Here is a 12,004-nt window from a genome sequence, read left to right as displayed (position 1 = left end):
TGTTACAACTAATCATGGATCCCTTTAAAGCTGCTCAGTACAGAAATCTGCACATTTTTTGTTTTAAAATTTATGTGTTTAGAACAAACAACTGAAGACAACTTGTCCAACTCATCCTGCAGCTGCAGTGTTTTAATGTCTGTGATATGAATGAAATCCCACTTATTACCAACTATATCTGCTTTTAGGGTGTTTTCCTTTACTATTACAATGCAAAACATATGTTTTATAAACACTTGTGTTTTGCAGCATAAAGCAGATTCTGCCTGAAGAAAATACAAACAAACCAACACTTGGATTCTATCTAGTTTTGAACAAATAAAAACACAATAATAATTTTAAACATTTATCGCATGTTTGGCACATATTTTATATATTTATTATTTTATATTAAAATTCACAGTTCAGCAAACGTTTAGGCCTAACAACATGTACAGTATGCCTTCACCTGATCTTTGTTTCCTTTGCATGAGCTGATATGATCCTGTAGCTCAGTAAATCTGATGAGAATGTTTTTCTGCAGTCAAGCCTGAACGTGCCTTTCATGGAGGAGCTGGTTCTTCAAACCAATCAGGTGTCCCTTTGGGGCAGGCCTCATTACACTCATTTATCAGATAATCTGACACTTGTCAGTAATAAAAGTGTTAACGTTTACTTTTGACTGAAATGACCTCTGAAAGGAATATGAGGGTTGTGCAAATAAAAACACACAGAAGAGTTACAGAATAAATCTGACTACATGCCCTTTTCATTGGTGGCTTCTTACTTCATCACAGAATTGTTTGAATCTTCTTCGCCAGGTTTCCAAATTAAAGATGCAGTTTCACAACCTGAGGCTAGGATTATTTCTCAAATAAAGCTTACTTTGCTGGAGATGAGATGCTCAATTTATCATTTCAATCTTACAGAGTATTGCCTCTGGGATTATTGCCATTGTGGTGTCAAGAAACCTTCATGATCTCAAACTGGTAAGAGTTCAGTTTGTGTCCAGATGCTGAGACTCGTCATGAATATGGCACTGTACGTGATGTTGTCTCTGTGTGTCCTCAGCAAATAGGGCTTCTGGTTGCATCATTCCTGAATGCCTTGCTGTCGGTAGCGTGCTGCGTCGGCCTCCTTTTGGCCCTTGGTGTCACCGTCGCCAGCAATGGAAAAGGTTTGATGTTTGGATGCAACGAGACCATGGTGCCCATTAACGCTCGGTCACCTGTCAGTGCCCAGTGTCCGTTTGATACCACACGGATCTATGTGAGTCTTAAGGGTCATTTATTCTTGAAGGGTCAATATTTTGCTCATAAGTTTGATTGTTATTTATGTTGTAGTATGACAGAAGAATTGGTCTAACCTTGTCGTCCATTTTGTTTCCGCCTCTTCATCCCTGTCAGGATACCACCCTGGCTCTGTGGATCCCTTGCGCCGTGTTGTCGGCAGCTGAGGTCGGGCTCTCCCTGTGGTGCTTCATCGTTGGACTGAGCCTCAGAGGCCTGGCGCCCTGTGGGGATAGCTACATCAAAGAGCAGGTGTGTTTCTTTGTGTGAGGCAGGCGGATGTGCTTGAGGGGTAACACTGTGGTGTGTTTGAGTCCGAATCTGACTCAGACCTTCTTACATAGACTCATCATTAGGATCAAATGCAGTCAGCCAGGGGCTCCCCACCTCAAATGTCTTATTTTGATCTGTTTTTGCTGAAAGGCAAGGTTTGGAAAAATTCCAAATATTTTCAGCCATTTCATTAGTATCCATCATAGTAGTGTCACCTTTACTGAAGAGCTGTCAAAAGGGCGTCGTTTTCATTTTAAACTAATTACAGGGGATGTTATAGATAGTTGCTTAAAACTTGTTAAATATGTCCTGATAATATTTGTTCTTTTACATTCAATCTATTATTATTGTGTGAATGCTTATCAGCATACCAGCGCTGAGCACATTGTTTATCCAGACTTCACATTATAACTTTTTTTTATGTACATTTTTTGGCACGTATCTCGTTCCATAATTTTTGTGCTATTTTAACAATTCATATATCAAAAAATCAGCTCCTCCAGGACATTTCAGCCATGAATTTTGGTCTTTCAGCAATTTATACTTGAGATATTCAGCTGTTTTGGCCATTTTTATTCTAATTGAAAATAAATGGAGCTTTCTTCAACATTCTTAAAATCCTGCAAAATGTTTATACATCTTTACTACACTTTTCATCCTTGTTTAAGTTCTACTTTTTAACTTCTTCGCTAATTTTAGCTCCCTTCAGCTTCTTCTTTGTGAATTCTAGTTTTTTAGCTATCTTTCTGCTCCTTTCAATTATTCAACTTATATAATTTTTGTGCTTCTATTAGTTTCTTTCTGCTAATTTAAGCATTGTATGCTTCTTTCAGCTATTTTCTGCAGTTTAAGCTTCTTTTTAGCTATTTTCAGCTAATATTAGCCTTTTTCAGTTAAAGTTGCCTTTTTCTGATAACTTTAGCTACTTTTTTCAGCTGCTTAATTCAGAAAACATGCTCTTTCAGATTCTTTGTTGTAGATTAAACTTCGTTAACTACTTTCTTGTTTCATTTTATTTATTTATTATTTTTTGCTATTTTACAAGAAATTGCAAACTTTTTGTACACATTTCCTTTTTTTCTTCAAACATCTTTTCAGCATTAAGCGATTCTCTACTTTTATTTGAAATAATATATATTATAGCCTCCTTTGGCATTTATTTTACACTTGAACAAAAGGTTAATATTTAGTGAAATAACTAAAATAGGCATTTTAAAATGTGTAAATGTCCCAAAAAGTGTTTTTAGCAAGCAGTTTAAGAAAGTATTATGTTGATTAAACATTTGTTCACATTCATCTATAATGTCTAACTTTAACTGAACATTTTGTCTTCTATAATTGATTCTCAAGGACTTTTGCTGAGCATTTTATTTACCAACATTTAGGTAATTTTATATATGAATGATAAACACACATGTTGGTTTTTTTTTTTAGTTTACCTGTCAGGTTAGGGTTTTATTCACAAAAGAGTTTCAGAAAGTTAAAAGAAACAGTTACCTATTAGTCTTGTTTTTAAACAGCAAATTAAATTTCTTCTTTTAATAGTGTTTTGTTTTGATTTCTTGTGCTTACCTGATTTAAAAAAAAAAAACCTGATTAATCAATTTACCTGAGAGCTACCGTGTGTGCATACCCGACCTGATACAAACACAAACCAGAACAGTTTGGACTCAGGTGACGAGTCGAGTCTTATTTTCCTTCGTTCTCTCTCTCAGCTGGAGGAAGAGGCCGAGCGCTCCTCCCACACCCGCCGCCTGATGGGACAACACTCAGACCCTGAAGTTTAGCAGACCTCATCAGCTGCTTTCAGTCTGTTTATTTCAAACCACTGAACCGTTTGTGCCAATATAACGAATATTAGACGTGCTTATACATGTGTGGACACCACAGAAACATGTCGCTCTTATTGGTAAGGCTCCTACACGGTTTGAGTTTAGGAGTACTAAAGGTGTTATTCTTGGCATGTTTTTTCCATTATGAAGAAATTTTAGTTGCTAAAGATAATATTTTTAGTTGTATTTTAACCTTTGCAAATTTTGTGCAAAATCTAAAGGTTTTTTTTATTAATTTTTATTTTATTTTATTGTTTATCCATGTTTTAAACAGCATGCTGATTGAGGTGCATTCCACTCACCATTTCATTAGATTTTAAAAATTCAGTTTTAGAGTCATGATGTTTGTTATAATTCCTTCTTTGTCCGTTTATTTTAATACCTATCAGTATAAAATATTTTATTAGAATCAGACTATCATCAGAAATGCTTGCCAACATTTCTCGAAGATGCAGCTCATATTAAATTGATATAAAGGTTGATTTATAATTCAGCTTACTGCATTAAATTGTTGTATATTATAGAATGGAAACAGTTTTTTTTATAACTGCAATGTTGGGAACTTTGATAAAAAATATTAAATGTGTTGAAATGTGCTTTAGAAAACAGACAGTAGGATTAAACTGGAGTGCTGAATTTCCTTATTGTTTTTATTTTTTCTCTGATAGCAGGTGTTTCAGTCCGTTACTATTTGTTTTAAACTTTTAATTCGGAGCTAAACGGTGTATTGATTGAGTGTTTTTGTGAGTGTTGAGTACGGTTGATCAGTGTTAAGTGGGGTCATATTAAAAGGTTAAACCAGTGGTGTGGGCCAGTAGCCTCAGCTGTCACAGTCATGGACCCCCCAACAACATAGGATCAGATCAGATCAGCCATCAAACAGTTAATCTGGTATCACCCACAATGAGTACTAATCCTGAGGGTGCAAGGAATAAATATCGACACAAACACAACAATCATGCTGCAGCAAGAAACAAATTCTAAATCGTGATTTTAAAACGTAATATTCGTTTAAAATATATTATGAAACAGCTTTTTCATTGTTTTATTTATTTATTTTTTAATGGATGACTCATAAAGCTACAAGAGATATTTCAGGTTATTTGTAAGTATAAATGCTGACAGGTATTCCACATAAAACAGTGTTTTTGTTTAGTATATAAGTGTAACACGCCCACGTGCATCCATCCCCTCTGCGCGTCCACGGTGGTTGCGCGTTCCCGATGTGTGGATTCAACGAGAGCAGATCTGCAGGAACCGCAGCGCCGAGGACCGCCCGAACCGCTCGGGGCTCCTCACACAGAAAAGGTAAATCATTTACTATAATAGCGTTAGATAAAAAGCGGTGCGTGTTCTGTTATGGGCTCGGCAGATAGAAATACCCGCGCGTACGCCTCGCTGCTGCTGCCGCGGCGGCTTGTTAAAGACACTGCGGTGACAAACGGATTGATGGTCGGTCATTCCTGAGAGTCAGCCGTCTCAACGACAGTCACTGTTCAGTGAGAAATATAGTCTGGGATTCCAGAAACTAGTCCGCTTTGCCCCCCGCTCCCCAGTAACGATATTTAGCAAACATTATCGATGTTATACGCAGGTGTTCACTTAAATTAGCAATCAATTCAACACGCGGGTAGCTTAGCTAGCTGTCAGCGTAGCGCGAGCGCAACAACGGGTTTTTTCTTTGACCCGCGCTGTTTAATTTCTAAAGTTTGCAGCGGCCGCACGGAACAAGTCGTATCGGTGGGTGTGTTGACAACAACAACGGAGGAGTGAAACCTCGCACAAACGTGTGTGTGATGTGGGGAGGGGGGCGGCGGCGGCGGCGGCGGCGTCCGTCTGAACGTCCGCGCAGGTGTAGCGTTCACATCCGAACCCGCGGTAGCTGCGGCGGCTGTCTGTAGTCTGCAACACGACCCACCTGACTTCAGCCAAGACAACCCCACACACCGCCACAAGCGAGGGCAGTTTGTGTAAAGAATGCATTGTGTCAAAAAATCTGCTTTGCATCAATTCTATATATATATATATATATAAGGGCTGTGTATTGGTAAGAATTTGGCGATACGATACATATCATGACAGAGGGGTCACGATACGATATATTGCGATACTATAAGCAAGGCGATATATTGCGATTTTTTTTGTCCAAAAACTCTGTTAAATAAAAACCTCTTACAAGGGAAAAAAAAGAAAAACCAAAATTCATTGTCTCAGRAAATTCTAATATTACATAGAAATACTTTTGATACATTTAGCTGTGTTCTGCTTTGTATGTATTTTATTTTATTTGTTTCATATTTCTTTCTTTACCGAACACTTAGAGGTAGAGTAGCCAAATGGCTGGCTCACTGCTCCCAACTAGCTGTTCATTTTTATGTTGTAGTTCAGCCTCTGACCACTAGTTGGCAGCAGTGAGCCAGCCGGCTCACTGCTGCCAACTAGTGGTCAGAGGCTGAACTACAACATAAAAATGAACGGCTGGCAGGAAAGCTGACATTTTAAACCTTAATAAAAAATCGATACAGGGCTTTAGAATATCGATACAGTATCGGGAAATGAAATTTCGTGATATTTCAATGTATCGATATTTTCGTACACCCCTAATATATATATACACCTATGATGTTACTTGATCCGTTCATTTCCTTGTGTAAAGAAGGGTGCGGCTGATCAGACTGTAAACTTCAACTAAATCCCCTCTGCCCTCATCGAGCCTGTCTATTTGAACTTGTAGAGCCTGTTTGGTGGGTCTGATCCAGTGTGACAATTTAACATGGATTTTGTGTCTTGCAGGGGGGAGTCTGCAAACCCGTTCTGGTTATCATGGTGCAATGTGGGCTCAGCGAGTCTTTCAAACATTGCTGGAAACACAGAGAGAAGAGATGAAGAAGTGATGAAAGGGGAGGATGGACTGTAACCCTCAGAGGACCTGTAGGTGGCTGGTGGACTGGTTTTTGACTTGGTTTAGAGATGGACCGAGGGGAAGCTGCTTTTGACCATCGGAGCATCCAAAGCTAGGGAGAAACCACATGTTGGTTGTTAAAGTGTCTTTAAAGGCACATTCTCAAACCGTATAAGAAAAAAAAATGTGTGGACTGGAAATTTTGAGGATTCATACAAAGAACTCTGGAAGTGGCGTATGAATTTGGACATCCAGTTTGCGGTTTAGACGGTCTGGCTTTCTCCCTTTACTTGCATATAGCATTGGCCATCAAGTAACTGTGGCGATGATGGTAGTGTCATAAGACGGTGGAAATATGTGGGTCGTTAAAATGCAAACACCTGTTGGAGAAGAATGTGCCAAAGACAGGCATTCAAAAAGCAAAACCATTGTCTGCAGACAATACAGTCCTGTTTGCTTTTTCTTTATCCTGCACTTGTTCTTCTTCCTGGTTAGCCCTGCTCTTTCCATTCACATAGAATATACAGAAAGCCACAGTGAGTTCAGCTGTGAGCCCATCAGACTGAGAATGTGCCAGGATCTGCCTTACAACACCACCTTTATGCCCAATCTCCTGAATCACTATGACCAGCAAACAGCTGCACTGGCTATGGAGGTAAGTTTTCTGTAAATTATGTAAGGTGATGCATACCACAGCATGTCAGTAATGCTACTGTCTAATAAACTGCATTAAATTTATTTTGAGGATTAAAAACAAGCTTTAAATCAAATGCAAATGCAGTCATGGTAAGCAACTTCAAAGCAGCATCCTGCAGAGTTTTGTCATGTCGTGCTGTGCACCTGCTGCAAATGAGGTTTTCTCATACAGCCTATTGTAATGGTGTCGGAACGGCTCAGTACTCAGTTGATAATGTAGCCTGTGATAAACAAAAGACTTATCAGTCATTTCATCTATGTTTTGCTGTTCATATTCATTACACCAGGGCTATTCAACTAAACTGCTCCGGGGGCCACAGTTACTGCAGGTCAAGAGCTGAGGGGCCGAACATCCAGCAATTAGTTATTATGTAAATAAACTAAGTATTACAAAGATATGTTACCTTTTGAATTAGTTTATTTTGCTGCATTTAATCTTGAATACAATATAAACAACCCTATAAAAGTAGTGATAATTACACATTATCAAAACAAAAAGAACACATCATGCCTCCTATTTGACACAAATATTTTGACGTCTCTGACTTGCCAAATTTTTAAACAATTTTATTTTCAGTTTCATCCTTTTATCTTCAACTGCTTGTAGTTTTAACTGTCTTGAGTGTTTATAGAAATGGTTTTTACCAGCTTGTAGCCAAGATTCTGACATTTCTGTAGATACCAAACATGTCTATGTTTAAGTAAAATAACTTAAAGTAATTAAAGTAGAAAACCGGGAGTTTGGGCTTAAGAGATGAATGAACCAATTAGCAGGCCGAACTTTGGTCACTCGCGGGTCGGACGTGGCCCGTGGGCCGCCAGTTGAATAGCCCTGCATTACACACTATTCATTAGGTATCAGAAGAGTTACCTAATAGTGGTATTTTTTTATTGTGTGTTTTTGTCTGCAAAAAGCACAATACCAAGCACTCATTCAGCAATACCTGTGCAGGTTTATCATTCCATACAAAAGATGTGTTCAGATGTGAACAAGTGACCTTGTTTTACACTGAGAAACTTCTGCTACTGAACGTTTTTAGCTGTGGGATCCACAAAGCCAACAGGTATTAAATTCAGGGATTTAAGAGGGGAAAAAAGACCAAAAAGGTTATACTTGATCTTCTGTCTTCCTCATGTTACAGATCCATCATCTGCTACATGTCACTGCTCAGCATAGACTCAGATAAATGTGTAGGCACTGGCTCAGTCTCTTCTTTTTGAGCAGCAGCTGACAGACAGAATGTGCTACCTGATCAGCAGCGTATGGAGACTGTCTTCCAGTGAGGTGCTTATATGGTTGGAATGTTGGCACTGGTTTTAGGTCATAGAGAAATGCTGTTTCATATACAGAGTTCAATACTAGACACAGATTATCATCTGTATCATGTTACCTCTCTTTCCTACTCTGTTGTTACCAGTGTTGTATAAAGTACCTCAAAGTGATACTTGAGTAAAAGTACAAGTATCTTATCATAAAAAATACTTTGGTAAAAGTTAAAGTCTTCTCTAAAATTATTACTTGAGTAAAAGTCTTAATGTATCTGATATTTTTTGTACTTGAGTATCAAAAGTAAATTTCTGACACAAAATCTACTTAAGCATTAAAAGTAAAAGTACTGAGTAAAAGTGAGCAGTTAGATTTTCCTAAATGGCATTTATTGGGAGGTGACTTCTCCAAAAAATATTTTTTCTAACAGCGTGCAGCTGTGATGGGTTGTGTACAAGCTAATAGTATGTCAGAATGGTATATATTTATACTTCTCATCCAAACACAATTAAATTCACTCTATCCAGGAGACACAATTTATCAGGATAATATTTTTTAAGTAATAACTCAGAATAAAATAGGAGTAACGACTTTCTACTTCTTACCTTATTAAAAAATTTAGAGAAAGTACAGATAATTGTGTAAAAATGTAATGAGTAAAAGTAAAAAGTACGCTGAAAAGTAATTACTCAAGTAAAGTACAGATAACCAAAATTTCTACGTAAGTACAGTAACAAAGTATTTGTACTTAGTTACTTTACAACTCTGATTGTTACTCCCTTGAGAGTGTAAAAAGGTAGAGAACAAGGTGTTTGCTGTAATTACCTGTTTTCAGTAAATTTTGTTGGTATCAAAATCAGTGCATGGTATTTAAGGCCTTGGCTTTTTTTTTGTTGACATACTAAAAAAACTGAACTGCAATTAACAGGGAAAAAAAGGCAGCTGCGGAGCAGGAGGAAAGGAGAGGAAAATAACTTATTTCTAACGGCAGAACAGGTTGGAAGATGGCTGTTTGATGTTATTTATTTTTTAAATCATCCTATAGGCTCTGACATGTTAGATAAATTTGAAATTGAGGTTTTTAAAATATCCGTAAGACTTGAAAAAATCCATGAGATTGCTCTAAATGTCAGTATACCTGCAAAATGATGTCAAATCTTTATAACTTACAATCTGTACAAGTTGCTGCCTTACTTTCCCCTCCTCCCCTCCTGCTGTGCAGGAGGGCTGGTCTCTCTCTCTCTCTCTCTCTCTCTGTCTGTCTGTCTGTCTGTCTGTCTGTCTGTCTGTCTGTCTGTGTGTGCGCGTGTGGAGAGACAGAGCAGTCAGCTCCTCTCCCCACCCGAGGCTGAAGGTCAACAGACGATCATGCTAAGCTTGCTAACTGTTCCACCCTCTGACTGCTGCAGGGGCGTGTCTTAGAGAGAGGCTTTTATACCAGAACACAGCCGCTGTGACGAAACTGTGGAGAGCCATTAACCAATATGCAAATTAGCCTGCAGAACCACTGCTTTACCCATATGAGCAGCAAAAAGACGTTTTTAGACCAAATATTACAGATTTGAACAAATACGCAAAAAAAAAAACATCAAAATTAGCACAGAAACAGTACTATATAACATTTTAGACATATTCTAGACAGTTTATCAGCTAAAAACAAGTTAATTTTGGGGTAAGTTACTCTTTAATGTTGACATGATTCAGTATAAACAGCATTATTTAGTTTTGTTTTTGCTTTTTCATGTACCACCATGTCTTTAGCTCATAAAGCAGCTACATATTCTTAAGGACATAGTTTTGCCCATGTTTTGGCTAGCTTGCGACTGATGTAAGCTTAAATGTCAGATGAGTAACATACAGTCACTGGAATCAAGTTTGCTTCCAGCTGTTCATAGTTGGCATATTAAATTACCACTGCTGAAAAGCTGATGAATATGTACAAGGCCATTGTTGTACATAGCATATTTAATCCTGTGAGATTTTTTTTTAATTTTTTGTCCTGCATAGTAAGCACTTTCTCATGTCAAAAACCAGATTTTCACGTAAACTGATATCATATTTCATCAGAATTATTTCTTCTGCATCAACACTTGCAGTGAAGTCTCTTAGGAGTCCTCTGTGGGATCACCGCTCTCAAATATCTTATTTATTCCCTTCAAAATATGTAAAGATTAAGAAAGCACGGTTTTGTTTTTTGTTTGATGCTCACGTTTCGTCCTCTGGTTACTGTATGATAAATGTGTAGTCATAGCATTCAGTCAGCACATGAAAGTCCATGCAATTGTTAAATCATGTCAATTCCCCACTGTCAAGTCAAAACATGCCGTCTCAGAGTCTGTGAGAAGCATCTGTTGTTGAACTTGATTTGACCCAGATGAAGTAGGAGCCAAGTAACTGACACCCACGGTCCCTTCAGTCATGGAGGAGGCAGTTTTCTGAAGATGGTTGACTAACAACATGAGCTCTGTCAGTTTTCCTGCTCTGCTCTGCTGTGAGCAAGCATGATTGCCCTGGTGGGAACCCTGGAGGAAATTTAATAATCTCTCACTAGAAAACTCTGGCTGCACAATGCCATCTTCTGTCAATGACCCTGTGTGTTTTTATGATGATCAACATACAGTATATGCATGTCCACGTGCTCATACGAGTGTTCTGAAACAGAAGTTTAAAAATGTCATTTAGTTGTGATGAATATTGATTTTGAAGTTTTATTTAAACTGATTTATAGAGGTAAAAGAGATGCCATCCTTGAACACAGTGGAGGGTCTTTCATGGTTAGAGGCTGCAGTTCAGTCAGTGCTGTTTGGGGATTTGTCAAAATTAATGAAATTGTGAATGCAGAAAAGTAATATGAGGTTTTTATGCAAAAGTGGGACCATCTAGAAAGTGTCTTAATTTTTTCTACTGCACTAAGAACACACAAGAAACTAATGGAACCAAGTCAGCCATGGCCTTCCAAAAGCAACACTTTTGAGATTATGCAAGATTAGGGTTGGGCATAATCGTATCGTGAGCAATTAATCGTCAGAAAAACATTAATGGATTATTTTTTGGCACTTGACGATTAATGATTTATGCCACCAGGCAGACTGACTGGAGATTTCAGTCCACTCGGTGCTCCTCTCCACTTCAAATATGATGAAAATTTTTTTTAAAGTGGTGTAATTTACTGTATTTATCTATCAACAAATTTTAAAATTTGATATATAGCCTGAAGTCTGTAATTTGACACAATTTGGAACAGGTTTGTATGAAGAGCAAATCTTTCCCACTTAATTGGTCATGTGACCAGGACATGAGGGTGTCCAGGAACTCCAGGGGATTAATCGTCAAATTAATCGTTATCGGCTAAATACCACAATTAATCGTGATTAATTTTTTTGCCAATTTTGCCCAACCCTATGCAAGATTTTGTTTTTATTTCAAAATCTAAAGGCTGGTTGTTTGAGCTTTTTGAAGCGTAGACAAAACACAACTCCATTTATAGCTTTAACTGAACTGGTAAACCCAATTTATTGTATATATTTATAACTGCAATTAGGGCTGCAACGATTAATCGATTAATTGACGACTAATCAATTATTAAAATAATCGATGACTAAGTTAATAATCGATTAATCTTTTTGTTTTGTTTTGTTTTGTTTGTTCTTTACTTTGTTTTTCTCTCCAAACTGCTTTGACACCTTCCACTGCCACATCTGCCTTTCTGTCCTTGACACACATGCACAGTAGTGGTAACTGGGGTAGGCCGTGGACGTCACAAGAC

The 12,004-nt window shown here is 37.8% G+C and overlaps 2 protein-coding genes across 3 annotated transcripts in view; both read left to right on the top strand.

Annotated features, from left to right (window-relative positions):
- krtcap3 (keratinocyte associated protein 3) overlaps positions 1–4,175 on the top strand; it is a gene marked incomplete in the record, with an annotated part of 6,454 nt that extends 2,279 nt beyond the window's left edge. Inside the window, 4 exon segments of the mRNA XM_014017206.1 lie at positions 909–968; positions 1,051–1,248; positions 1,386–1,520; positions 3,257–4,175. Coding sequence (XP_013872660.1) covers positions 909–968; positions 1,051–1,248; positions 1,386–1,520; positions 3,257–3,328 — 465 coding nt within the window.
- A 404-nt stretch (positions 4,176–4,579) lies between these two features.
- The window catches only part of LOC106523685 (frizzled-3), a 33,082-nt gene continuing 25,657 nt past the window's right edge, over positions 4,580–12,004 (top strand). For both annotated transcript variants that reach the window (XM_014017205.1, XM_014017203.1), the window contains exons 1-2: positions 4,580–4,681; positions 6,167–6,930. In XM_014017205.1, coding sequence (XP_013872659.1) covers positions 6,631–6,930 — 300 coding nt within the window. In that variant the 5' untranslated portion in view covers positions 4,580–4,681; positions 6,167–6,630. The remainder of the gene's footprint in view (positions 4,682–6,166; positions 6,931–12,004) is intronic.

This window comes from Austrofundulus limnaeus, unplaced genomic scaffold (genome assembly GCF_001266775.1).
Source record: "Austrofundulus limnaeus strain Quisiro unplaced genomic scaffold, Austrofundulus_limnaeus-1.0 Scaffold163, whole genome shotgun sequence".
Lineage (NCBI taxonomy): Eukaryota > Metazoa > Chordata > Actinopteri > Cyprinodontiformes > Rivulidae > Austrofundulus > Austrofundulus limnaeus.
The sequence above is the reverse complement of the archived record's forward strand: the minus strand, read 5'-3'. Positions and strand labels throughout refer to the sequence as shown.